At 52.2% G+C, this 25,143-nt stretch overlaps 2 protein-coding genes, 1 pseudogene and 2 gene segments (V, D, J or C); all 5 read left to right on the top strand.

Moving 5' to 3' along the window:
• LOC124518352 (immunoglobulin lambda-1 light chain-like) overlaps nucleotides 1–1,540 on the top strand; it is a 550,070-nt gene extending 548,530 nt beyond the window's left edge. Inside the window, exon 4 of the mRNA XM_047088336.1 lies at nucleotides 1,058–1,540. Within this exon, the coding sequence (XP_046944292.1) occupies nucleotides 1,058–1,377 (320 nt within the window). The 3' untranslated portion in view covers nucleotides 1,378–1,540. The remainder of the gene's footprint in view (nucleotides 1–1,057) is intronic.
• The window catches only part of LOC124518353 (immunoglobulin lambda-1 light chain-like), a 721,987-nt gene extending 705,730 nt beyond the window's left edge, over nucleotides 1–16,257 (top strand). For 2 of the 5 annotated variants that reach the window (XM_047088339.1, XM_047088337.1), the window contains exons 3-4: nucleotides 3,943–3,980; nucleotides 5,952–6,438. In XM_047088339.1, the coding sequence (XP_046944295.1) occupies nucleotides 3,943–3,980; nucleotides 5,952–6,271 (358 nt within the window). In that variant the 3' untranslated portion in view covers nucleotides 6,272–6,438. Of the gene's footprint in view, nucleotides 1–3,942; nucleotides 3,981–5,951; nucleotides 6,439–15,771 lie in introns of those variants that run through there. The other 3 variants (XM_047088342.1, XM_047088338.1, XM_047088340.1) reach the window with 3 other exon arrangements.
• LOC124518350 (immunoglobulin lambda-1 light chain-like) overlaps nucleotides 1–25,143 on the top strand; it is a 677,956-nt gene that overhangs the window by 628,970 nt on the left and 23,843 nt on the right.
• Nucleotides 7,273–11,541, top strand: LOC124518469 (immunoglobulin lambda constant 3-like; annotated as a pseudogene).
• LOC124518468 (immunoglobulin lambda constant 6-like) lies at nucleotides 21,160–24,792 on the top strand. The segment is given in 3 exon segments: nucleotides 21,160–21,197; nucleotides 22,747–22,889; nucleotides 24,310–24,792. Coding segments are annotated over 3 exon segments (501 nt in total).

Raw genomic sequence — 25,143 nt, 5'->3', positions numbered from 1 at the left:
CATAGGACCAGTAAAGGATGCTTGCATAGCTCATCTGTCCAAGTGTGTATCAATCACACTTGGGTTCTATGCTCTCCGGGTTCTAGGTGGGAGCTACTGAGAGGTTTTGGGAGGAACTCTTGGTTGGCCTGTGGAATAAAAGGGAACCCAAGCCAAGGGAAACGAGAACAGAAGGAGGATTTCCTGGGACAAGGTGGCCTCAGAGTGCTGGGTCCCTCATCCTTCTCCAGGACACACAGGACCTCCTCACACAGGACAGGGCTCAGGACACTCAGGCCCCAAAGCTTGTCCCACCCATATTAATGTTGGAGGAGAGACCCCTGAGCAGATACTGGGGCTGGTGACTCCTCAGGGACGGGAGACAAGGATGGCTGCCAATGATAGGCACACTGTGATGCTAGCACAGCAGACACCCCAAGATAACTTCACGTGCAAAGTGACCCCTCAGAGAAGCCCCAGCTCCAGCCTCAGAACAGCAGATTCACCTCTTCCAGAAAGCCTCCACCTGCTAGACTAGATTCCAGCCCAAGGGCAGACACTCTCTCCCCCTCAGGCAACCTTAGAGGGGCTTTGTCAGGAGGTGGGCAGGGGCTGCAATGAGGGATCAGTGGGAATGTGGCCAAGAAACCCCCTCCCGGAAGGGGATGAGAGCTTAACACCAGGACAGACAGATACCTGCATGAGCACCCCTTGGAGATGGACCTGGCAGGACATGCCACAGGATAGACAGGTTCCACAGGGAAAGATTAGGTGTCAAGCACGATAAAAGTCAGTAACACGGGAGCCTAGAGGCAATTAGGAAAGTGATGAGTACAGTTGAACCTGAAGAGGGACGAGAGCCACAGTTGGGCTCAGATCTCCCAACAGATGGACACTCAGTTTCTCTCCAACAGAAGGTGAGTGACCTTACCCACCGCTGACCAGACCACAGGGAGCAAGAGGCAACTGAGGACCAAGCTTTAGATATGACAGAGCTGTATCCCACTTCAGGACAGAGATAGGAGCTGACTGAATAAGCATGTGAACTCTGACTTGTTACCTCTCCCTTGCCCCACAGGTCAGCCCAAGTCCGCGCCCTCAGTTACCCTCTTTCCACCCTCCAATGAGGAGCTCAGCGCCAACAAGGCCACCCTGGTGTGCCTCATCAGTGACTTCTACCCCAGTGGCTTGACGGTGGCCTGGAAGGCAGATGGCACCCCCGTCACCCAGGGCGTGGAGACCACCAAGCCCTCCAAACAGAGCAACAACAAGTACGCGGCCAGCAGCTACCTGAGCCTGTCACCGAACCAGTGGAAATCTCGCGGCAGATTCACCTGCCAGGTCACGCACGAGGGGAGCACTGTGGAGAAGAGTGTGGTCCCCGCAGAGTGCTCTTAGGTTCCCAAGGCTTCCGGGATGGGGGCCTTCCTCACCAGACACCCCTTCCCCAGCCCACTGTGTAGCCCTGAGAACCAACCCCTGGAGCAGCTCAGACCAGGCAGGTCACACGCCCTCCCTATTTCTACTTGTGCTCAATAAAGACCTTAGCACATATCACTGACATATCTGGTGTGCATTCACTGTTCCACGTAACTCTGGGTAAGCCTCAGTAATTAGGGATAGACTTGTCAAGTGAGAACCTATTTACCCACTTTCCATGTGTGCTTGTCAGCCATGGCCTGAAGAACAAATGGTCCCAACTCAACGGTTGCAGTCCTTGTCCCCATGGGAATGGAGATGGGCCCAGTGAGACAGACTGGGGTCCCAGTGGGGATCAGGCAGAAACAAGGAGGGTCCTGGGGACAATGGGTCTGTTCAGATTTGTGTGTGGTCAGTGAGGCTTAGCGTCACCCTGGCACTGCCTGAGACCTCAGTCATGAAAGTCTGGGGACCTGACACATTAGTTATGGTTGCATTACAGATGGAGCAGGTGATGTCAGACTTCATAACATTTGGGGCAGGTGGGTCACGGGAGAACAGGGTGAATAGGAAAGGGCACCATCTCAGCCACACAAAGGGCTGCCAGTGATTGTATGAAAGACAGAGACATTTCAAACTCAGGAGCAGAGTTAAGGGAGGTCAGACCAGCCAGAGGCCCATGGCAAGGCCAAGCTTCCCAGACGTTGCAGTGACCCCAGACACCAGGCCCTGAGGACTCTTCCAGCCTCCAACACTATGGCCGTGTACAGAGCGCACCTGTGTTCTTGGACAAACACACTGCAGGGCCTGAGGCACTCATGTCAGCCTCTCAGAGGTGCAGGCCACACTCACTCTGCCAGTCCTCCAGTCCTAGGTTGGACAGATACCCTGTCTGAGCCTTCAGCTCATCAGGGTCCGGGAGCTGCCTTCACCAGACTTGTTGGGGGGCAGGAATGCCCAGGAACAGAGCCTCCAAGGACAGCATGCTCTGGGGCAAGAGTGGGTCAGAGGACAGGGGCCCCCAGGAGTTTTTAAGCAGTGAACAGTCCCCAAGTCTACCTATGAGATGATAGAAACTTTGGGATCAGCATCCACATGAACCTATTCCACAACTGGGAAAGCTAAGACCCCAAGGAACAAAGGGGGGGCCACTCAGGCTTCCCTCATTCCAATGGTCCTGCTGGGGAGAATGACATCCTCCCCCATTTAACCTACCCAGAACCACTGCCACCCCTAGACAAACTCTTCCATTCGTTGTTTTAAATGTTCATTATGAACTACACAAACTGAAGAGACAGAGGCAAGGGAGAAACCCCATAAACTCAGTGTGGGATCTGATCATAACACACACACAACCACACACACAGGAAAGATCAGGAGGAGCTGGGGTAGAAGGTGTTGCACAGGGAGCCAGAATGGGACATGAACAAAGACAGCTCCATCTCTGTCGTCCCCACCAGAGTCAGCCAGTAGCAATAGAAGGCCCCGGGGATTCTTATCTAGGCTGGAGCAAGACAAGCAACCTCATGAGCTGTTGGCAAGGTGTTTACACACTAATCAAGAGCAGACCAAGGAAGACGGACAAAGTTCTGGCTCAGTATGCCAATTTGTCACAGAAAGAAGGATGCCAGACCTGTGTGAGCTCTGCAGGTGACGTCCCCAGGCCATGATTCAGGTGAGGCACTGGTTGTCAGTGTCCCTCCTCAGAACGTGAAGGTGTAAGGCAGAGGTACAGTATGTGTCTTGCTTCATGGGGACCAGCCAGTACTAGTGATGCTCCTGTATGTGGGGCATTTGTGATTCTCAGTCAGTTCAAGGGTCAGAAACACACCTCAACACTTCAGCTCAGGGCAAAGTTCTAGGATGTAGTGACTGTAGCCCACACACCGGGGGCCACCAGGTCTATCCAGCTTACATTCAGCCCACAAACCCCTACAGCGTGACAGCTGCCCTCATCGCACTCAGGACAGGGACTAAGCAGTAACCATCCACTGTACCATCGGAAGAACAAACCAAAGGCAGGAATTCGGGAGCTCAGAACCCTACCGAAGGATCTAAGTGCTGAGGGAAACATGAGTCTCCTCCCAACACTTCCCATTCCTGACTCCAATCCTCCATGGTTTCCTGTGCTGAGGATGTGATGGCATATCCAGGACCATCCCCACGAGTCCCAACTCTGCAAAGCACTCCCAGCTCCATCACCTCTGTGCTGAAGTAGCTTGCTCACCCCTTCCACAATGACATCCTGACACAGACTGAGAGAACACAGCGCCTTCCTAAGGACGGCATTAGCTGGGAATTCCAATGCCATATCTAGAGGGGTCTCTCCAACCCCTCCCCATAACTGAGGATGGAGAGAATCTGAACCCTCCATGGAACTGAAATTCCAGGTCCCCAGGGGGCACCCCCGTCACCCACCCATCTGCCTGACCAACACCCGTGACAAGGAGGCAGGGCTTTGGGTCTCCCGTGCAGCTGCAGGTGGGCCTGGGTCAGCGGTGGAGGGGCTGACAGAGGGTTTATGTTCAAGGCTGTATCACAGTGTCCTATTTTCGGCGGAGGGACCCATCTGACCGTCCTCGGTGAGTCTCCCCTTTTCCCTCCTCTTTTGGATGCAGTGTATAGTTTCAGGCTATTTTTCTCTGCTTTCTATTGTGACCTGGGCTTAGGCTGAAGGTCTGTGGGGTCTGTAAATTTTGCCTCTTTTGTCTACCCCTCATCGCCTCCACTGGTCCCATCTTGTCGATGTGTGGTCAGGGCTATAGGGGACCATCCCCATTAACCATTCCTGATCTAGACCTGAACTCATGCCTCACTGTGGCTCCAGCTTTCTCCCCATGGGAACCTTCTCCTCTGGACTCAGGGATGGTGGGCTCCCCACTCAGAGTTTCTGGGCTCAAAGAGCCTGAGGAGAATGAGGAGTAAAGGGCAAGTGAATGGGTGTTCATGCTGCCAGAGGGACCATGGGGTGTGGGAAGTATTCTGGGGACGGCTCAGGCACTGGTTCCATCCTCGGGAGGTCCCAGGCAGAGGAGTGCCTGAAGCACAGTGAGGAGAGCCTTGGTCTGAAAACTTGGACATAGAAGAGGAAGGGGGACAAGGGGGTCAAGGAGGAAGGGATGACATCAGAGCAGAAAGGGGCCCTGGGTGCTGGGACCTTCTACCTCGACAGGGACACTCAGGACACTAGCAATAGGACAGATGTCAGGAGACTCAGGCAACAAAGGTAAATGCCTTCACCACCACAGGAAAGCCTCATGAGCAGATAGATATGTGGGGTCAGGATCTCGAGATACGGACAGGTGACAGGGACAGGACTTGCCAGGCACTCAGCAATCTGAAGACAGACAGACCCCCAGTAAACTTCACAGAACAGGGAGACCCTTCAAAATAGACATAGTTCATCATTAAAGCTGGGTTCTAAGAGTCTGAGGAGAAGAGAGGGGTGAAGGCAAGGAAGTGGGGCACTCGGGCTGCAAGCAGGGCTGTGGGGTGTGGGAAGGATTCTGGGGACGGCTCAGGCATAGCATTCTGTCTTCAGCTCGTCCCCGCTGGAGGGCTGCCTGAAGCACAGCGAGCAGAGCATTGGTCTGGGGACTTGGAGACATGGAGGTGGAAATGGGACAAGGGGGTCTGGGGGAGGGAGGTCGTCAGAAGAGAATGGTCCCAGGGTTCAGGGACCTTCCACCTCTAGAGGGACAGCAAGGACACCAAGATCAGGACAAGTCTCAGGAAAGTGTCCTGTCAGGACACTCAGCCAGCAGGGGTACATCCCTTCACAGCATGCCACAGCAAGAGAGCTCTGTGAGCAGATACATGGGGTCAGAGTCCCCTGATAGGGAGAGGTGACAGGGGCAGTGACTGCCAGGCTTCCAGAAACAGTAAGTGTTTAGACAGACCCACCAGAAAACCTCACAGAATAGGGAGACCCTTCAGAACAGACACGGCCTGACCTCAAAACTGAAAATTCACCTCACCTGAAAACTCTCCAGTCTACACCTGAAGACTCCCTGGAATCCAGCTTTAAGAACTCCTACTTCTTACCCACTCAGAATTGCCAGCGGGGGTCCCTGTTGGGAGGTGGGCAAGGCTGCAATGATGGTGTGAGGGGCTCTGGGGGCAGGAAACCTACTTTTCAAATGGGAACACAGCCCTGCAACCAGGAAGACTGGCTATTGGGGAACCAGGTAAGCAACCTGGGGGATAATGGCAGTGGCACAAACATCTAGGACACACAGATTTACAAGGGAACGCTGGTCTCACAACCAGTGCTACCAAGCCCCAGTGGAGGACTCTGTGGATGGGAGGACATGTGACCTGGAGAGTGTCTGAGTCCATGAGGGACCCAGACATTGGGTCAGATTCTGGCAGTCAGATTCATTTCAAAAGAAGGTGAGTGACTCTACCCATGGCTGACCTGAACTCAGCCAGCTGGGGCCACATGAGCCCCAAGCCATGGATATGACAGAGCTGTTCCTCTTATCAGGACTGAGGTAGGAACTTCAGCCATGGACACCTGATCTCTGACTTACAGCCTCTCCCCCTTCCGACAGGTCAGCCCAAGTCGGCCCCCTCAGTCACGCTCTTCCCGCCCTCCAATGAGGAGCTCAGCGCCAACAAGGCCACCCTGGTGTGCCTCATCAGTGACTTCTACCCCAGCGGTTTGACGGTAGCCTGGAAGGAAGATGGCACCCCCGTCACCCAGGGCGTGGAAACCACCAAGCCCTCCAAACAGAGCAACAACAAGTACGCGGCCAGCAGCTACCTGAGCCTGTCACCGAACCAGTGGAAATCTCGCGGCAGATTCACCTGCCAGGTCACGCACGAGGGGAGCACTGTGGAGAAGAGTGTGGTCCCCGCAGAGTGTTCTTAGGTCCCCGAGACTGTCAGGGATGGAGGCCCTTCCTCACCCAGATACACCTTCCCCAGCTCACCATGTACCCCTGAGAGCCAACTCCTGGATCAGCTCAGACCAGGAAGGTCACACACCCTCCCGGTTTCTATTTGTGCTCAATAAAGAACTTATCGTTTATCATTCAACATTTCTGATGTGAATCTCTGTCTGTTATGTCTGGGTTAAAGGCTTAGTAATTAAGAGAAGGGACAGTAATGGTATGAGATTCTAACTAACCGCCATCCACCCAACTAACCCTAAAAGGACTCCATTGACTCTCTATCCCCCTGGGTGTGACCCAGAGTAGAAAATAGTCCTGCCATACCAGCCCCCCAGGATGCAGTCTTTGCCACCTGGAAAGGGAGAAAAACTGAGTGAGAAGGACCAGGGGTCCCCATAGGGCGTCAGGGAGGAACAAGGAGGGTCCCAGGAGCCAGAAGTGGGTAGAAGCAACAATAAGGAGGAACGAGGTCCTTGAGCAGAAACAGTGGTCTTTAGGAACAGAGGTGAACTTCCTGGTTCCAGACAGGGTGACCCAGAGGGGATAGCGACTACCAAATGAGGGGTCCATGGTTGGCACCTTAGCAGGAAGCCATGGAAAGCTTTGAACAATACATTAGAAGTACATTTTTCAAACTCACAATTCATGTTAGGTGAGTAAAGACGCTAAGAAGGCCTACGGGGAAACAGTTTCACATCTTGTAGCCTATCCCTTCCCTAAACTACTTGACTCTCCCAACCAACTCAGGAAGCCCTGGAACACTCTTCAAGACAGTAGTGTTCACCCACACTAGTATCTGAAACTTGAGGTCAAGATAAGGCACAAGGACAACCAGTCTATGTTCTGATGGGCCTGGGTCAAGGTCAGGCTCAAAGAGACCCTAACAGGAGGCTGGGACCTCAATCATGAAGAGTCTCATCATCTCAACTGAGATCAAGGAGAGTTACTTTATGGTTAGGTTAAAGATGAAGTCGATGATATGACCCTGTATGTGGTAGGGACATGGAGAACTGAGTAAATGACAAAAGACACAATCCTGGGCACATAATGGGTATCCAATGATTTTCCAAAAGAGAGGGAGAAAATTCGAATTCAGGAGTATAGTTCAGCTGGTGCAGACCAGCTCAAGCAGAGTGAGTGTGGCCTAAGGGCTACAGCAAAATCAGGGACCTTCCCCAGGTATTCAGGGCCTGCAGATCCCCCTAGGCTCGAGCATCCTTCACTCACTATGGCTGAATCCCGAGGGCACCCATGACCAGGTATCAGGGACACACTCACGCCCAGGTCACTGAAGCAGGCAAGGTCAGTCTCAAAGAGAAGCAGGCACAACCAGCCCCCTGTCTATGTGTCCAGGTATTCAGAGTCAAGGAGTTGCCTTCACCAGACCTGCAAGGGAGACAGGTCAGCCTAGGGACAGAGCCTACAAAGCCCAGAAGTTCTGAGATCATAATGGGGCAGACATGGGACTCCTTAGAGTTTTATCCCAGCCACTCCTACCCTTGAGAAACCTAAGAGGAAGAAGGAAAATTAGGGATGGTAGTATCCCACAGCACCTGCTGGCCACATGTCATGGATCCAATTGCTAAGGCCTAAATGAGGGAGAAGGCCACCCAGGTCTACCTCATGTCCATGACCCTTCTGTAGAATGCCAAAATCACCCCACATCAGGTACTGCCCCACACTAATCATCTCTTCTTATAAGTTTCTTCCAAATGTGCATTAAGGAAAAATGAAAACACCAAAATAGGGAGACAGAGGAGTAAGAATATCTCCATGTTCCCAGCAGCCAGGTCCCAATCTATCAATTTCCTGATGATGTAAACACAACAACAAAATAATTGCTCTCTTATGCAATATTTGGAAACAAATTCCAGATATCATATCTTTTTCTCAATAACGATTTCATCTGTGTACCAGAAGATAAAGGCCTAAAGAGAAACTAAAGTAGCATGATCAAACCGATGTAGAAACTGTGAGTAAATCCTTAACAACCAAAATACTCATCATTGAAGACCTCAAAGTTTCACAAGTGAATTCATGGAATTACACTGCTGATGTTGTTGTTATTTGGGGGTATTTCCTTTTCTCTTTCTGAGTACTGAAAATCATTTGACACTGTAATTGCGGGGGTCGGGTGTCTTCAGGACTGTTGGGTCTGTAAGAATCCCCCATCACTCTACTTTTCCTTGCAAGGAAGGGACTAAGGGGCTGAGCGGCTGGTGCTGGGACTCTCCCATAGTAGGAATGCTGCCACAGCCTCCCAGAGTTGTATCTGAGCCATCCTCTCTGTTTCCTCATCCTGCCAAGGGCTTCTGGCATCAGATCCTTCAGGAGGTCCAGTTTGTACAACGTCAGAATCACCTCCCTGGACAGTGGGCTACTTTGCATCAAAGGACCCACATCAAGTGGACATTTTTAGGTAGAACTAGCTGCTTTGATGTTCAATGACTCCGTCCATCAGATGGAAAGGGCGCATCATGGCAATATTTCATTTCTGTCCTCCTTCTCCTGGGAGGGCTGCCACATACCCAGGTGGGGAGTGCCTTTCATGTGCAGGGAAAAGAAGAAATGTGCACTGTTCCCTGCTCTTCCCTACTTCACAGGATGATGACCGGCTCTCTCCACCCTCCCCTGCTGACTCATTTCTATTTGGTGACCTGGTACATGCTGGGATTGACCAGACAGGCTGGTGGAATGCATTGGGTTGTCCACTATACACATGGAAATGTAGTTGCATCTATGGACATTAGTCCAGTCGGAGCCTCTTCAGGTGGCTCTTGGGTACACTCACAAGACCCCAGGTGATCTCTATATCTCCTGCTATCTGATGGACAACATATTCTATTTCACTTGTGCCTACCCGCCCCAGGCCTGAAAGTGGTCACTGATACCAGTTCCGTTACGTGGCAGACAGCATTTAAGCCCCTTGAATGAAGCAGAGCAACAGTCACAGCAGATCCTTTCCAATATGGGACTAGATAAGGGTTTGGCTTGGGCTGTTCCCAAAGTCACCTGGAAACAGGCTGGCATATCCCACAGGACCAGGACAGACTTCACATGGGACAGTCCCAAACAAGGACATCCCCTTGGAAAATAAGGCTGAGCTCTATGAAGTGATGGTTGGGGGCATAGGAAGTTTCCAGTGGCCTATACACACAGGCCCACCTGCTGTTCCCTGCAGAGCAAGGTGTGGGAGGGAAGATCCACCCTCTGCCCTCACCTCATGGTCTCTCCAAGGAATTAGGATTGTTTGAACAAACACAGAAGGGATTTCCTCTTCATTCTATAAATCCTTACTCATGGTGACACAGAGGCCCTCCACAACTCATTCAAATCCCAGGAGACACAGGTAGAAACAGCAGATGAGATACCAACTTCTTCTAGAAGAATTGACTCCAACCATCCTCTGGCTGCACACTTGGGGACCTTAAACCTGTTATCTGCTAGTGGTGGAAGACCTTTTTCTCCCACTGAGCAGACACCAGCATGGAGCAGTGCCCCCCTTCCTCCATCACAGCTGCAGGCGGAGGTCTAGGGGTTTGGGGACGGATTCCACGTGGTGGTTTTAGTATTACGCTGTATCCCAGTGTTTTGTTTTTGGCAGAGGGACCTGGCTGACGGTCCTAGGTGAATCTCACATTCTCCCTCCTTCCCTGCTCCCCCACATATTTGGGAAATTTTCTGCTATTTTTTTTCTTTCTGTGTCTTTTCTCAACTTGGTCACTCGTTCATCTGGGACCCCAGTCCCCGGGACCCTGATCTCCTTCCCTCCCTCTACAGAATGTACTGCTTGCTTCTTTGGTCATCACAGCCCCTCCCCTACCACCTGAGAGGCAGAGGATGGTCGGGATGAGCTAAAAACTCATCTGTGTGTCCGCCAGGTCATCCAGGGTCCCACATGTGCTCTTTTCTGTCCACCCTTGTAAGACCTCCTATTGGACAACCTTTGTCTCTGGGAGTCACTAAGTGTCCTCACATAAAAGGGAAGAGATAACAGGGAGCATTGAGGAGGGGACCATGTGGAGTATTTACTGGGCCATGCACCCTCAGAGCCAAGGCTGAGGACACAAACGACAAGGTACAGGGCAGAGCCTGGGGATCAGGGTCCAGAGTCAGCAGTGGTGCAGGTAGAGCTCCCCCCAGACCTTATGGAGTGGCCATTAGAGTTGGCCTGGGGACTCAGACAAACTTGCCAGAGGCAGGATGGAGCTTGTAGGAGTAGATGCCAGAGAAAGAGTCATGGAATGAGAAGATGTGAGACATGAGTGGACTCTTGAGTCCCTGCAGGACACACATCTGCAACAAACACAGGAGAATCTATGGCATGAAAGCTCTAGTGAAATGACTAATTTGCAGGACATGGGGACTGGGGCTGCAGAGGGCTATGGATTGAGAGTGATGCAAGGCCACGCAGACACACTCTGTATGATCAGCAAGGATCCTACCCCATCAGGGACAGCCCAGGAGAGACACATCTGGGTAAAAACAGACCCTTAGGGCAAAGAACTCACACAAGACTCAAGATAGAATGGTCCACAGGATGAGCCAATAGGAGGTCAGAGAGCTCACGTAATAGCCCCGGCCACAGAGGACAAAAGTAGAGCTGAGACAGACACTGTCAAAAGTCAGAGGAGGCAGGAACAGGACAGTGAGAGTTAGATGTCTCTGTGGAAGGAAGATCTCAGAAGAGTCTTGGGATGGGTGGTGATAGGAATCCACCTCAAAGGTTCCCAGCAAAAGTGGGGAGATGATTGAATAACACCTTAACCCACCCACCCACCCCGACATGGATTCACATGGACACAGAAGGGGAACTGGAGGCCTGACTGAATGTTCAGGTACCTGTACCCACATGAAGGCCGATGTCAAGTGAAGTGACCCCAAACGTGGAAGCTGAGCTTCTGACCTCCTGTCCCTCCCCCACCCCACAGGTCAGCCCAAGTCCTCGCCCTCAGTTACCCTCAGCCCACCCTCCCCTGAGGAGCTCAGCAATAACAAGGCCACCGTGGTGTGCCTCATCAGTGACTTCTACCCCAACTGCTTGACAGTGGCCTGGAAGGCAGACGGCACCCCCATCACACAGGACGTGGAAACCACCAACCCCTCCAAACAGAACAACAAGTATGCAGCCAGCAGCTACCTGAGGTTGTTGCCTGACAAGTAAAAATCTCACAGCAGATTCACCTGCCAGTTCACGCACAAGGGGAACACCATGGAGAAGAATGTGGTCCCTGAGGAGCGCTCTTAGGTCAAGACATCCCCTACCCACTCAAAGGGCTGAGAGCCACAGGACCTCCAGGAAGGATTCCCCTTGCACCAGGATCATCCCAGCCCTCCTCCCAGCACCCAATCATGCTCAATAAAATGTTCTTTATTCAATCAGAATTCAGGCTGTCTGGTAATTTGGGCTTAACATTTCAGTCCAGAACTCAACCATCTTTGGGGGAAAACAGGATTCTTTAGGCCTTGGGAAAAGAGCCCAGTGAAGGCGTTCTCATGTTTCATGAGGGGTTATTTTGCTCTCAGCCAGAATTGTCACACAATACTCCTGAACAGGAGATCAAAACAACAGAAATTAAAGAGACCATCCTCCACAATGTCTCTAGCTTTCCTTCTTGTGTTAACCATGCCCACTGCCAGTCATAGCTTCCCTCACTGATACCAGATCCCCTGGATTTCTTGGATAATTCCTCAGTTTCTCCCTGGACCTGGCACCTCACCATCTACAAGAAGCCCTCCTCTGAATATTCCCACTCTCCTCTTCCTATAGACCCCCACTCAGTGCCAGCTTTTCCCTGGTTTCCTACCCCATGTGGACATTCCCAATTGTCACAACCTAGAGCCTCCTCCCTCTCTCATGAGAACACCTGCTCCTACCTCCCCAGGAACACTGACTGTCCTCCGCCCACAGACTCCCTGTCACACTCACTGTAGGAGCCCCTGCCTGGGCACTGGTCACTCACACCCACACTCCCACTGCTGGCATCTCACCCCACCAGTGTCTCTTGGTTCACACTACATCCAAGTTCTCTGGGAAACAGACTCCAGCTTTGCTTTCTGGGACCCCTCCGAGGCCAGGCCAACCCATGAGCCCATCATTGGTCTTTCGTTAACCTGCCTAGGGTGTCTGTTATAAATCAAGACTCAGATTCTGGAAATGCGCTGTTGACAGGTTTCTCAACTGACTCATCTACTTAGGAGTTCAGTGTAGTATCTGATCATAACACACACACAAGCACACACACAGGTCCCAACAAACAGAAACATACATGCACACTCATGATGATCACAGAGACACTGGTCCATTTACAACACTGCCATGGTGGGCATCTCTATGGAAAGATCAGGAGGAGCTGGGGTAGAAGGTGCTGCACAGGGAGCCAGGATATGACATGAACAGAGACAATTCCATCTCTGTCATCCCTACCAGAGCCAGCCACTAGCAATAGAAGGCTCCAGGGATTCTATTTGTGCTGGAGTGAGACAAGAAACCTCATGAGAAGCTGGAAGGGTGTTTACGCACTCATCGAGAGCAGATCGAGGAAGCCAGTCAGAGTTCTAGCTCAGTGCGCCAATGTGACAAAGAAAGAAGGATGCCAGACCTGTGTGTCCCCTATTGTGAGCTCTGCAGGTGACATCCCAAGGCAAGGATGCAGGAGAAGGCCATAGGTGTCAGAGAGCCTCCTCACAACGTGAAGGTCCAGTGCAGAGGTACAGTATGTTTTCCAGCTTGGTGGGGGAACCCTGTGCTAGTGATGCTCCTGTATGTGGGCCATGTGTGATTCTCAGTCAGTTCAAGGCTAGGCACAGACTCCGACATTTCCACTCAGGGCAAAACTGTAGGATGTAGTGGCTGCATCCACACACACCAGGGGCCCAACACGTCTATCCAGCTTATATTCAGCCCACATCTCCCTATACCATGACAGTTGCCCTCACAGCTCAGGATAGGGACTAAACAGTGACCATGCTACCTTCCTAAAGAACCAGCAAAGGCAGCGATTCGGGACATCGGGGCTAAGAGAGAGATCTAAGTGCTGGGGGAAACGTGATTCTCCTCCCAATACTTTCCATTCCTGACCCCAAACCTCCACTGCTTCCCCTGCAGATGACGTAGTGGCATATCCAGGAGCCTCCCCATGAGTCCCAACTCTGCAAAGGGCTCCCAGCTCCATCACCTCTGTGCTGAAACACCCCTGCTCACCCCTTCTACAATGACATCCCGACACAGACTGAGGAGAGCACAGAGCACCTTCCTAAGCATGGTGTTAGCTGAATTCTGATGCCATACCTAAAGAGCATCTCTCCATCCCCTCCCCATGACTGAGGATAGATGGATTCTGAACCCTCCATGGAACTGATTCCAGGTCCCCAGGGGTCAACCCCATCACCCACCCATCTGCCTGACCAGCACCCGTGACAAGAAGGCTGGGCTTTGGGCCTCCCGTGCAGCTGCAGGTGGGCCTGGGTCAGGGGTGGAGGGGTTGACAGAGGGTTTGTGTTCCAGGCTGTGTCACAGTGTGCTTTGTTCGGCGGAGGGACCCATCTGACCGTCCTCGGTGAGTCTCCCCTTTCCTCCTCTTTTGGCTCCAGTATACAATTTCAGGTGATTTTCTTCTGCTTTCTATTGTGACCTGGGCTCGGGCTGAAGGTCTGTGGGGTCTGTAAGTTTTGCCTCTTTTATCTGCCCCTTATCTCCTCCACTGGCCCCATATTGTCAGAAGTGCTCAGGGCTACAGGGGACGTCCCCGTGAGCCCTTCCTAATCTAGACCTGAACTCAGGCCTCACTGTGACTCCAGCTCTCTCCCCAAGGAAATCTTCTCCTCTGGACTCAGGGATGGTCAGCTCACCACTCAATGTCTCTGGGCTCCAAGAGTCCGAGGAGAATTGAGGGTGAAGGGCAAATGAGTAGGGGTTCCTGCTGCCAGAGGGACCGTGAGGTGTGGGAAGGATTCTGGGGATGGCTCGGGCACCGGTTTCCATCCTTGGGGGATCCAAGGCAGAGAACTGCCTGATGAACAGTGAGGACAGCCTTGGTCTCGGTACTTGGAGACATGGAGAAGGAAGTGGGACAAGGGGGTCAGGAAGAAAGGAAGGACATCACAGGAGAAGGGGGCCGTGGGTTCTGGGCCTTCCACCTCCATAGGGACACTCAGGAAGCCAGCAACAGGACAGTCTCAGGACACTCAGGCAGCAAAGTAAATGCCTTCACCACCGCAGGAAAGCCTCCTGAGCAGATAGATACGTTGGGCCAGGGTCTCCAGGTAGGAAAAGGTGACAGGTCTTGCCAAGACCTCAGAAATCTAACGATGGACAGACCCCCAGTAAACTTCACAGAACAGGGAGACCCTTCAGAACAGACATAGCCCATCCTTAAAATTGGGTTCCGCGAGTCCAAGGAGAATTGAGGGGTGAAGGCAAAGAAGTGGGGAGCTTGGGCTGCTAGCAGGGCCACGGGGTGTGAGAAGGATACTGGGGACATTCAGGCATAGTATTCTGTCTTTGGCTCGTCCCAGCTGGAGGGCTGCCTGGAGCACAGAGAGCAGAGCATTGGTCTCGGGACTTGGGGACATGGAGGTGGAAGTGGGACAAGGGGGTGAAAGAGGAGGCAGGTTGTCAGAAGAGAAGGGCCCAAGGGTACTGGGACTTCCCACCTCTAGAGGAACAGTAAGGACACCAAGATCAGAACAGGTCTCAGGAGAGTGTCCTCTAAGGGAGGTGTGGGTGTGGTCCATGAGCAGATACATGGATCAGAGTCCGCTGATAGGGACAGGTGACAGGGACGTTGACTGCCAGCCTTCCAGAAATGGTAAACAGACAGACACCCAAATAAACTTCACAGAACAGGGAGACCCTTCAGAACAGACATGGCCTAACCTCAAAACTGAAAATTCACCTCACCTGAAAACTCTCCATCTTACAAGACTCCCTGTAATCCAGCTCCAGGAACTCCCATTTCTTACCCACTCAGCATCCCCGGGGTCGGGGGTGGGGGTCCTGTTGGGAGGTGGGCAAGGCTGCAATGATGGTGTGAGGGGCTCTGGGGGCAGGAAACCTACTTTTCAAATGGGAACACAGCCCTGCAACAAGGACAGACTAGATACAGGGTAACCAGGTAAGGGACCTGGCGGATATGGCAGTGATGCCAACGTCCATGACAGACAGAATCACAAGGGAAAGCAGGTCTCAGAGCCAGTGCCACCAAGTCCCAGGGGGAGGACTGTGTGGATTAGGAGGACATGTGACCGGGAGAGAGTCTGAGGCCATGGAGGGACCCACACACTACTGAATGTGGCAGTCAGATTCATTCCAACAGAAGGTGAGTGACCCTACCCATGGCTGACCTGAACTCAGCCAGCTGGAGCCCTTGAGACCCAAGCCATGGACATGACAGAGCTGTTCCCCACATCAGGACTGAGGTAGGAGCTTCAGCCATGGACACCTGATCTGTGACTCATGCCCCTCCCCACCCCACAGGTCAGCCCAAGTCGGCCCCCTCGGTCACACTCTTCCCACCCTCCAATGAGGAGCTCAGCGCCAACAAGGCCACCCTGGTGTGCCTCATCAGTGACTTCTACCCCAGTGGCTTGACGGTGGCCTGGAAGGCAGATGGCACCCCCGTCACCCAGGGCGTGGAGACCACCAAGCCCTCCAAACAGAGCAACAACAAGTACGCGGCCAGCAGCTACCTGAGCCTGTCACCGAACCAGTGGAAATCTCGCGGCAGATTCACCTGCCAGGTCACGCACGAGGGGAGCACTGTGGAGAAGAGTGTGGTCCCCGCAGAGTGTTCTTAGGTCCCCGAGACTGTCAGGGATGGAGGCCTTCCTCACCCAGATACACCTTCCCCAGCTCACCATGTACCCCTGAGAGCCAACTCCTGGATCAGCTCAGACCAGGAAGGTCACACACCCTCCCGGTTTCTATTTGTGCTCAATAAAGAACTTATCATTTATCATTCAACATTTCTGATGTGAATTCTCTGTCTGTTTATGTCTGAGTTAACCGGCTTAGTAATTAAGAGAAGGGACAGTAATGGTATGAGATTCTAACTAACCGCCATCCACCCAACTAACCCTAAAAGGACCCCATTGATGCTGTATCCCCCTGGGTGTGACCCAGAGTAGGAAATAATCCTGCAGTACCAGCGCCCAGGATGCAGTCTTTGCCACCTGGAAAGGGAGAGACTGAGTGAGAAGGACCAGGGAGGGCCTGCAGGGTATCAGGGAGAAACAAGGAGAGTCCCAGGAGCCAGCAGTGGGCAGAAGCAACAGTAAGGAGGAACAAGCTCCTTGAGCAGAAACAATGGTCTTTAGGAACAGAAGTGAATTTCCCAGTTCCATACTAGTGATCCAGAGGGGAGAATGACTAACAAACGAGGGGGTCCATAGTTCGCCCGTTAGCAGGAAGCCATGGAAAGCATCTTAGAAGTACATTTCTCAAACTCATAATTCATGTTAGGTGAGTAAAGATGCTAACAAGGCCTACTGGGAAACAGTTTCACATCTTGTAGCCTATTCCTTCCCGAACCTACTTGACTCTCCCAACCAACTCAGGAAGCCCTGGAACACTCTTTAAGACAGCAGTGTTCACCCACACTAGTGCTGGGAACTTGAGGTCAGGATGAGGCACAAGGACAACCAGTCTATGTGGTTTTGGGCCTAGGTCCAGGTCAGGCTCAAAGGGACCCGAACAGAGGAGCTGGGACCTCAATCGTGAAGTCTCATCATCGGAACTGAGATCAAGGAGAGAGTTACTTTATGGTTAGGTTATAGATGAACGCGATGATATGACCCTGTATGTGGTAGAGACATGGAGAACTGAGTAAATGACAAAGGACACCTTCTTGGGCACATAATGGGCAGCCAATGATTATCCCAAAGAGAGGGAGCCAATTTGAATTCAGGAGTATAGTTCAGCTGGTGCAGACCAGCCCAGGCAGAGTTGTATGGCCTGAAGGCTACAGCAAAGTAAGGATCCCCTTCCCCAGGTACTGAGGGCCCACCGAACTGCCAATGCACAAGCCTCCATCACTCACTGTGGCTGAATACTGAATGCACCTGTGGACTCCTATCAGAGACATACTCATTCTGAGGTCACTGAAGCAGTAGAGGTCAGTCTCGTAGAGATGCAGGCACAACCAGCCCTCTGTTTATGTCTTCAGCTCATCACAGACAAGGAGCTGCCTTCACCAGACCTGCAAGGGAGCCAGGTCAGCCCAGGGACAGAGCCTACAAAGCCCAGGAGTTCTGAGAGCACAGGGACCCCTTAGAGTTTTATCCCAGCCACCCCAGCCCTAGGGAAGCCTAAGAGGGAGAAGGATACTAGGGGGTCTTAGTATCCCACAGCAACTGCTGGCCACATTTCATGGATCTGAATGCTGAGCCCCAAATGAGGGAGAAGGCCACCTAGGTGTAACTCATATCCATGACCCTGCTGTAGAATGCCAAAATCACCCCACATCTGGTACTGCCCCACACTATCATCTCTTCTCGTAATTTTCTTGTGAAGTGTGCATTAAAGATAAATGAAAACACCAGAAAGGGAGATAGAGGAAGAAGAATACCTCCATGTTCCCATCAACTAGGTCCCAATCTATCAATACCTTGATGATGCTGACGCAATAACAAAATAATTGCTCTGTTATGCAATATTTGGAAACAAATTCCAGATATCATATCTTTTTCTCAATAATGATTTCATCTGTGTACCAGAAGATAAAGGCCTAAACAGAAACTAAAGTAGCATGATCAAACCGATGTAGACACTGAGAATAAATCCTTAACCACCAAAATACTTATCATCAAAGATCTCAAACTTGTCACAAGTGAATGCATGGAATTATATTGTTGATGCTATCATTATTTGGGGGGACTTCCTTTTCTCTTTCTGAGTATTGAATAACATTTGACAGTGTGATTGGGGTATGTGTCTTCACGTGTCTTGGATCTGTAAGAATCTCCCAAATCACTCTACTTTTCCTTGCAAGGAAGGGGCTTCGGGGGCTGAGCTGCTGGTCCTGGGACTGTCCCATGGTGGGGATACAGCCACAACCTCCCAGAGTTGTATCTGAGCCATCCACTCTGCTTCCTCATCCTGCCAAGGGCTTCTGGCATCAGATCCTTCAGGAGATCCAGTTTGTACAACGTCAGAATCACCTCCCTGGACACTTGGCGACTTTGCATCAAAGGACCCACATCGAGTGGACATTTTTAGGTAGGACTAGCTGCTTTGATGTTCAATGACTCCGTCCATCAGATGGAAAGGGTGCATCGTGGCAATATTTCATTTCTGTTCTCCTTCTCCTGGGAGGGCTGCCACATACCTAGGTGGGGAGTACCTTTCATGTGCAGGGAAAAGAAGAAATGTGCACCGTTCCCTGCTCTTCCCTACTTCACAGGATGATGACCTGCTCCCTCCACCCTCCCCTGATGACTCACTTCCATTTGGTAACCTGGTACATCCTGGGATTGACCAGATAGGCTGGTGGAATGCATTGGGTTGTCCACTATACATATGGAAATGTAGCCGCATCTATGGACATTAGTCTAGTCGGAGCCTCTTCAGGTGGCTCCTGGGTACACTCACAAGACCCCAGGTGATCTCTATAGCTCCTGCTATCTGATGGACAACATATTCTACTTCACTTGTGCCTACCCGCTCCAGGCCTGAAAGTGGTCACTGATGCCAGTTCCTTTTTGTGGCAGATGGAATTTAAGACTCCTTGAAACAAGCAGAGCAACAGTCACACAGCCAACCTTCCCCAACATGGCACTAGATAGGGGTTTGGCTAGGGCTGTTCCCCAAGTCACCAGGACATAGGCTGGCACGTCCCACAAGAACAGGACAGACTTCACTTGGGACAGTCCCAAACTAGGACATCCCCTCGGAAAATAAAGCTGAGCTCTATGGAATCATGGTTGGGGGCATAGGAAGTTTCCAGTGGCCCATGCACACAGGCCAACCTGCTATCACCTGCAGAGAAAAGTTTGGGATGAAGGTTAAACTCCCTCCCTCACCTGATTGTCTCACCAAAAAATTAGGATGTTTCAACATATAGAGAAGCGATTTCCTCTTCAAATCCGTAGATCCTCGCAAGTGACAGAGAGGCCCTCCACAAACTCATTCCAATTCCTAGAAGTTATAGGTTGGGACAGCATTCAGACACCTACTTCTTTGGAAGACTTGATTCCAGGATCCTGTGGCTTCACACATGGGGACATTGACCCTGTTATCCACTAGAAGAGGAAGACCTGTGGCCCCCCAACTGAAAAGACACCAGCATGGAGCAGTGCCCCCACCTCCTCCATCACAGCTGCAAGTGGGGGGTCTAGGGGGTGGGGCAGGGACTCCCAGGCATTGGTTTTTGTATTAGCATGTATCACAGTGTTTTCTTTTCAGCGAAGGGACCCAGGTGACCAGCCTAGGTGAGTCTCATCTTCTCCCTCTTTCCCTACTTTCCCACATTTTTGGGAAATTTTCTGATATTTTTTTTCTTTCTGTGTCTTTTCTCAACTTGGTCACTCGTTCATCTGGGACCCCAGTCCCTGGGACCCTGATCTCCTTCCCTCCCTCTACACTGTCCTGCTTGCTTCTCTGCTCAACACAGCCCCTCCCCTACTGAGAGGCAGAGGATGGTCGGGATGAGCTAAAAACTCATCTGTGTGTCCGCCAGGTCATCCTGGGTCCCACATGTGCTCTTTTCTGTCTACTGTTGTAAGGCCTTGGACAACGTTTGTCTCTGGGATTCACTAAGGGTACCCATAAAAAAGGGAAGAGAGAACAGGGAGCATTGAGGGGGTGACAATGTGGAGTATTTACTGGGCCATGCACCCTCAGAGCCAAGGCTGAGGACACAAACGACAAGGTTCAGGGCAGAGCCTGGGGATCAGGGTCCGGAGTCAGCAGTGGTGCAGGTAGAGCTCCCCCCAGGCCTTAGGGAGTGGCCATTAGAGTTGGCCTGGGGACTCAGACAAACTTTCCAGACGCAGGATGGCGCTTGTAGGAGTAGATGCCAGAGAAAGAGTCATGGAATGAGAAGATGTGAGACATGAGTGGACTCTTGAGTCCCTGCAGGACACACATCTGCAACAAACACAGGAGAATCTATGGCATGAAAGCTCTCATGAAATGACTGATTGCAGGACATGGGGACTGGGGCTGCAGAAAGGCTATGGATTGAGAGTGATGCAAGGCCACGCAGACACACTCTGTATGATCAGCAAGGATCCTACCCCATCAGGGACAGCCCAGGAGAGACACATCTGGGTAAAAACAGACCCTTAGGGCAAAGAACTCACACAAGACTCAAGATAGAATGGTCCACAGGATGAGCCAATAGGAGGTCAGAGAGCTCACATAATAGCCCTGGCCACAGAGGACAAAAGTAGAGCTGAGACAGACACTGTCAAAAGTCAGAGGAGGCAGGAGCAGGACAGTGAGAGTTAGATGTCTGGGTGGAAGGAAAGATCTCAGAAGAGTCTTGGGATGGGTGGTGATAGGAATCCACCTCAAAGGTTCCCAGCAAAGGTGGGGAGATGATTGAATAACACCTTAACCCACCCACCCACCCCAACATGGATTCACATGGACGCAGAGTGAGAACTGGGTGCCTGACTGAATGTTCAGGTACCTGTACCCACGTGAAGGCCGATGTCAAGTGAAGTGACCCCAAACGCGGAAGCTGGGCTTCTGACCTCCTGTCCCTCCCCCACCCCACAGGTCAGCCGAACTCCTCACCCTCAGTTACCCTCATCCCACCCTCCCTTGAGGATCTCAGCGACAACAAGACTACCTAATGAATAACTTCTACCCCAGCTGCTTGACGGTGGCCTAGAAGGCAGACGGCACCCCGGTTACCAGGGCATGGAAACCACCAAGCCCTCCAAACAGGGCAACAACAAGTAAGGGCCAGCAGCTACATAAGCCTGTCACCTGACAAGTGGAAATCTCTCAGCAGCTTCACCTGCCAGGTCACGTACCAGGGGAGCACTATGGAGAAGAATGTGGTCCCTGCAGAGTGCTCTTAGGTCCCCAAGGCCCTCACCAACCCAAGGGTGTGTGCAGCCATTGGACCTACAGGAAGGATTCCCCTTGCACCAGGATGATTCCAGCCCTTCTCCCTTCATTCAATCAATGCTCAATAAAATGTCCTTTATTCAATCAGAAATCACACTATCTGGTCATTTGTGTTTAACATTTTGTGCCCTGAACTCAACCATCCTTGGAGTGAACACAGGTTCACTGGCTTTATGGGGAAGAGCCAGCAGAGCAGCCCCATATTTCTTTGTGGAACAGATTCCCACTCACCCAAATTTGCACACACAATATTCTGTACTCGCAACGGAAGCAGCAAGACCCAGAGTACCAAGGTCCACACCTGTGGATCTTGATAGACTTCTGTAGGCCATTTCCACCCCAACCATTTTCAGGATCATAGCCCTTGATTCCCATGGCCTCTTGGTTCGTTTCCAGTCTCCACTCCGGTCCTGGGACCTTATTCACTGGGACCAGCCCAACTCACTGGGATGTCTCCCTTCCTTGAAGGCCCCCACGCAAGGCCATGCCTTTTGTGGTTTCCTACACATTTCGAAACTTCCCATCATCACATCCTAGAGAATCTTTCCTTCCACAGGGGCCCCGTGCCCCTGCCTCCCTGGGAACATTGCACTGTTCCCTTCCCCAGACCTGCCCTGCTGCACTCATTACAGGAAACTCAGTCTCTAGACCCTGGTCAGCATCTCCCACACTCCCACTGGGGGCCTCTCCTTCCACATGTGTCACGGAGGACCCAGTTGTATTCAAGGCCCCTGGGAGACAGAGACACCTTGGAGTTATGCACAAAATACCACTAAAGTTAAAATGTCCGTGCGTATTCATTGGGGCCATGAATCCATGTCAAGATCCCATTCTGAATTGTGTCATGGATCCACCTGTGCGCACAGTCATTTTCTGGAAAGTTGTGAATGGGCCTTGAGAACCAGGAAGACTCCACTGCTAGCTAGCAGAGCTAGCTCAGAAGGGCAGGTCTAGGCCCCTAGTCACACAGACAGAATAGACATGCACACACACCCAATAAACTTGCATGCACACACCAGGACACACACACACACGCCTGCTATTGTACACGTGGCCATGTTGGGCATGTGTCTAGGACATGTGGTGGCATCCAGAACCCTCCACAGGCCTCAGCTCTGCAGAAGGCACAGGCCCCATGATGTCTGTGTTGGAAACTGTGCTGTCCGATCTCCCAGGTAGCATTCCCCAAGCAAGCTGAGCCATACACAGAGCTCCTTCCAGGAGCTACCTGAGTTATGATATGTCACTCAGGCATTCCCTCCTACCCAACCATGGTGGGGGCTGGGGGGAAGCTCACCCATGAGGAAGGGAAGGTGCATTGGGGAGGGGGTGCCCTGTCTCAAGCTCCCATGGGCCAGCCCAACCCCCACAAAGAGGAGGCTGGACTCTGAGCCTCCCAAGCAGCTGCAGGTGGGCCTGGGGAAGGGGGAAGGGTGCCAGGGCTGACAGAGGGTTTGTGTTCAAAGCTGTATCACTGTGTTATGTTTTCGGCGGAGGGACCAAGGTGACCGTCCTCGGTGAGTCTCCCCCTTTCTCTCTCTTTGGCAACCAGAGTGAAAATTGGGGGAATTTTTCTCTTCTTTCTGCGATAACTGTGCTTGGGGTCTGAAACTCTCTAAGGTCTGGGACCTTCACAGTTTGGAGCTGTCCCTCACCACTTTAGCTTGTCCTCTCTTGTCAGACTCCTGGTCGGGGAAGCTCAGGTCAGTCCCAAGGACCCCTTCCTGTTCCCCCTCACTGTGACCCAGAGCACTCTCAGGGGGCTTCTCCTCTGGACTCTGACACAATCAGCTTCCTTGGGGTCTGTCATCCCCCAGATGTGGGGAAATGAGGGACTGAAGGAACACAGGACTGGGGAACCTGGGCTGGGGCACAAGGGCCATAGGACCAGTAAAGGATGCTTGCATAGCTCATCTGTCCAAGTGTGTATCAATCACACTTGGGTTCTATGCTCTCCGGGTTCTAGGTGGGAGCTACTGAGAGGTTTTGGGAGGAACTCTTGGTTGGCCTGTGGAATAAAAGGGAACCCAAGCCAAGGGAAACGAGAACAGAAGGAGGATTTCCTGGGACAAGGTGGCCTCAGAGTGCTGGGTCCCTCATCCTTCTCCAGGACACACAGGACCTCCTCACACAGGACAGGGCTCAGGACACTCAGGCCCCAAAGCTTGTCCCACCCATATTAATGTTGGAGGAGAGACCCCTGAGCAGATACTGGGGCTGGTGACTCCTCAGGGACGGGAGACAAGGATGGCTGCCAATGATAGGCACACTGTGATGCTAGCACAGCAGACACCCCAAGATAACTTCACGTGCAAAGTGACCCCTCAGAGAAGCCCCAGCTCCAGCCTCAGAACAGCAGATTCACCTCTTCCAGAAAGCCTCCACCTGCTAGACTAGATTCCAGCCCAAGGGCAGACACTCTCTCCCCCTCAGGCAACCTTAGAGGGGCTTTGTCAGGAGGTGGGCAGGGGCTGCAATGAGGGATCAGTGGGAATGTGGCCAAGAAACCCCCTCCCGGAAGGGGATGAGAGCTTAACACCAGGACAGACAGATACCTGCATGAGCACCCCTTGGAGATGGACCTGGCAGGACATGCCACAGGATAGACAGGTTCCACAGGGAAAGATTAGGTGTCAAGCACGATAAAAGTCAGTAACACGGGAGCCTAGAGGCAATTAGGAAAGTGATGAGTACAGTTGAACCTGAAGAGGGACGAGAGCCACAGTTGGGCTCAGATCTCCCAACAGATGGACACTCAGTTTCTCTCCAACAGAAGGTGAGTGACCTTACCCACCGCTGACCAGACCACAGGGAGCAAGAGGCAACTGAGGACCAAGCTTTAGATATGACAGAGCTGTATCCCACTTCAGGACAGAGATAGGAGCTGACTGAATAAGCATGTGAACTCTGACTTGTTACCTCTCCCTTGCCCCACAGGTCAGCCCAAGTCCGCGCCCTCAGTTACCCTCTTTCCACCCTCCAATGAGGAGCTCAGCGCCAACAAGGCCACCCTGGTGTGCCTCATCAGTGACTTCTACCCCAGTGGCTTGACGGTGGCCTGGAAGGCAGATGGCACCCCCGTCACCCAGGGCGTGGAGACCACCAAGCCCTCCAAACAGAGCAACAACAAGTACGCGGCCAGCAGCTACCTGAGCCTGTCACCGAACCAGTGGAAATCTCGCGGCAGATTCACCTGCCAGGTCACGCACGAGGGGAGCACTGTGGAGAAGAGTGTGGTCCCCGCAGAGTGCTCTTAGGTTCCCAAGGCTTCCGGGATGGGGGCCTTCCTCACCAGACACCCCTTCCCCAGCCCACTGTGTAGCCCTGAGAACCAACCCCTGGAGCAGCTCAGACCAGGCAGGTCACACGCCCTCCCTATTTCTACTTGTGCTCAATAAAGACCTTAGCACATATCACTGACATATCTGGTGTGCATTCACTGTTCCACGTAACTCTGGGTAAGCCTCAGTAATTAGGGATAGACTTGTCAAGTGAGAACCTATTTACCCACTTTCCATGTGTGCTTGTCAGCCATGGCCTGAAGAACAAATGGTCCCAACTCAACGGTTGCAGTCCTTGTCCCCATGGGAATGGAGATGGGCCCAGTGAGACAGACTGGGGTCCCAGTGGGGATCAGGCAGAAACAAGGAGGGTCCTGGGGACAATGGGTCTGTTCAGATTTGTGTGTGGTCAGTGAGGCTTAGCGTCACCCTGGCACTGCCTGAGACCTCAGTCATGAAAGTCTGGGGACCTGACACATTAGTTATGGTT

Source organism: Lynx rufus, unplaced genomic scaffold, assembly GCF_022079265.1.
Source record: "Lynx rufus isolate CCGP_SWC_20201006 ecotype Redwood Valley unplaced genomic scaffold, mLynRuf1.p SCAF_24, whole genome shotgun sequence".
Lineage (NCBI taxonomy): Eukaryota > Metazoa > Chordata > Mammalia > Carnivora > Felidae > Lynx > Lynx rufus.
Note: the sequence above shows the minus strand (reverse complement) of the source record. Positions and strands in the feature narration are given on the sequence as shown.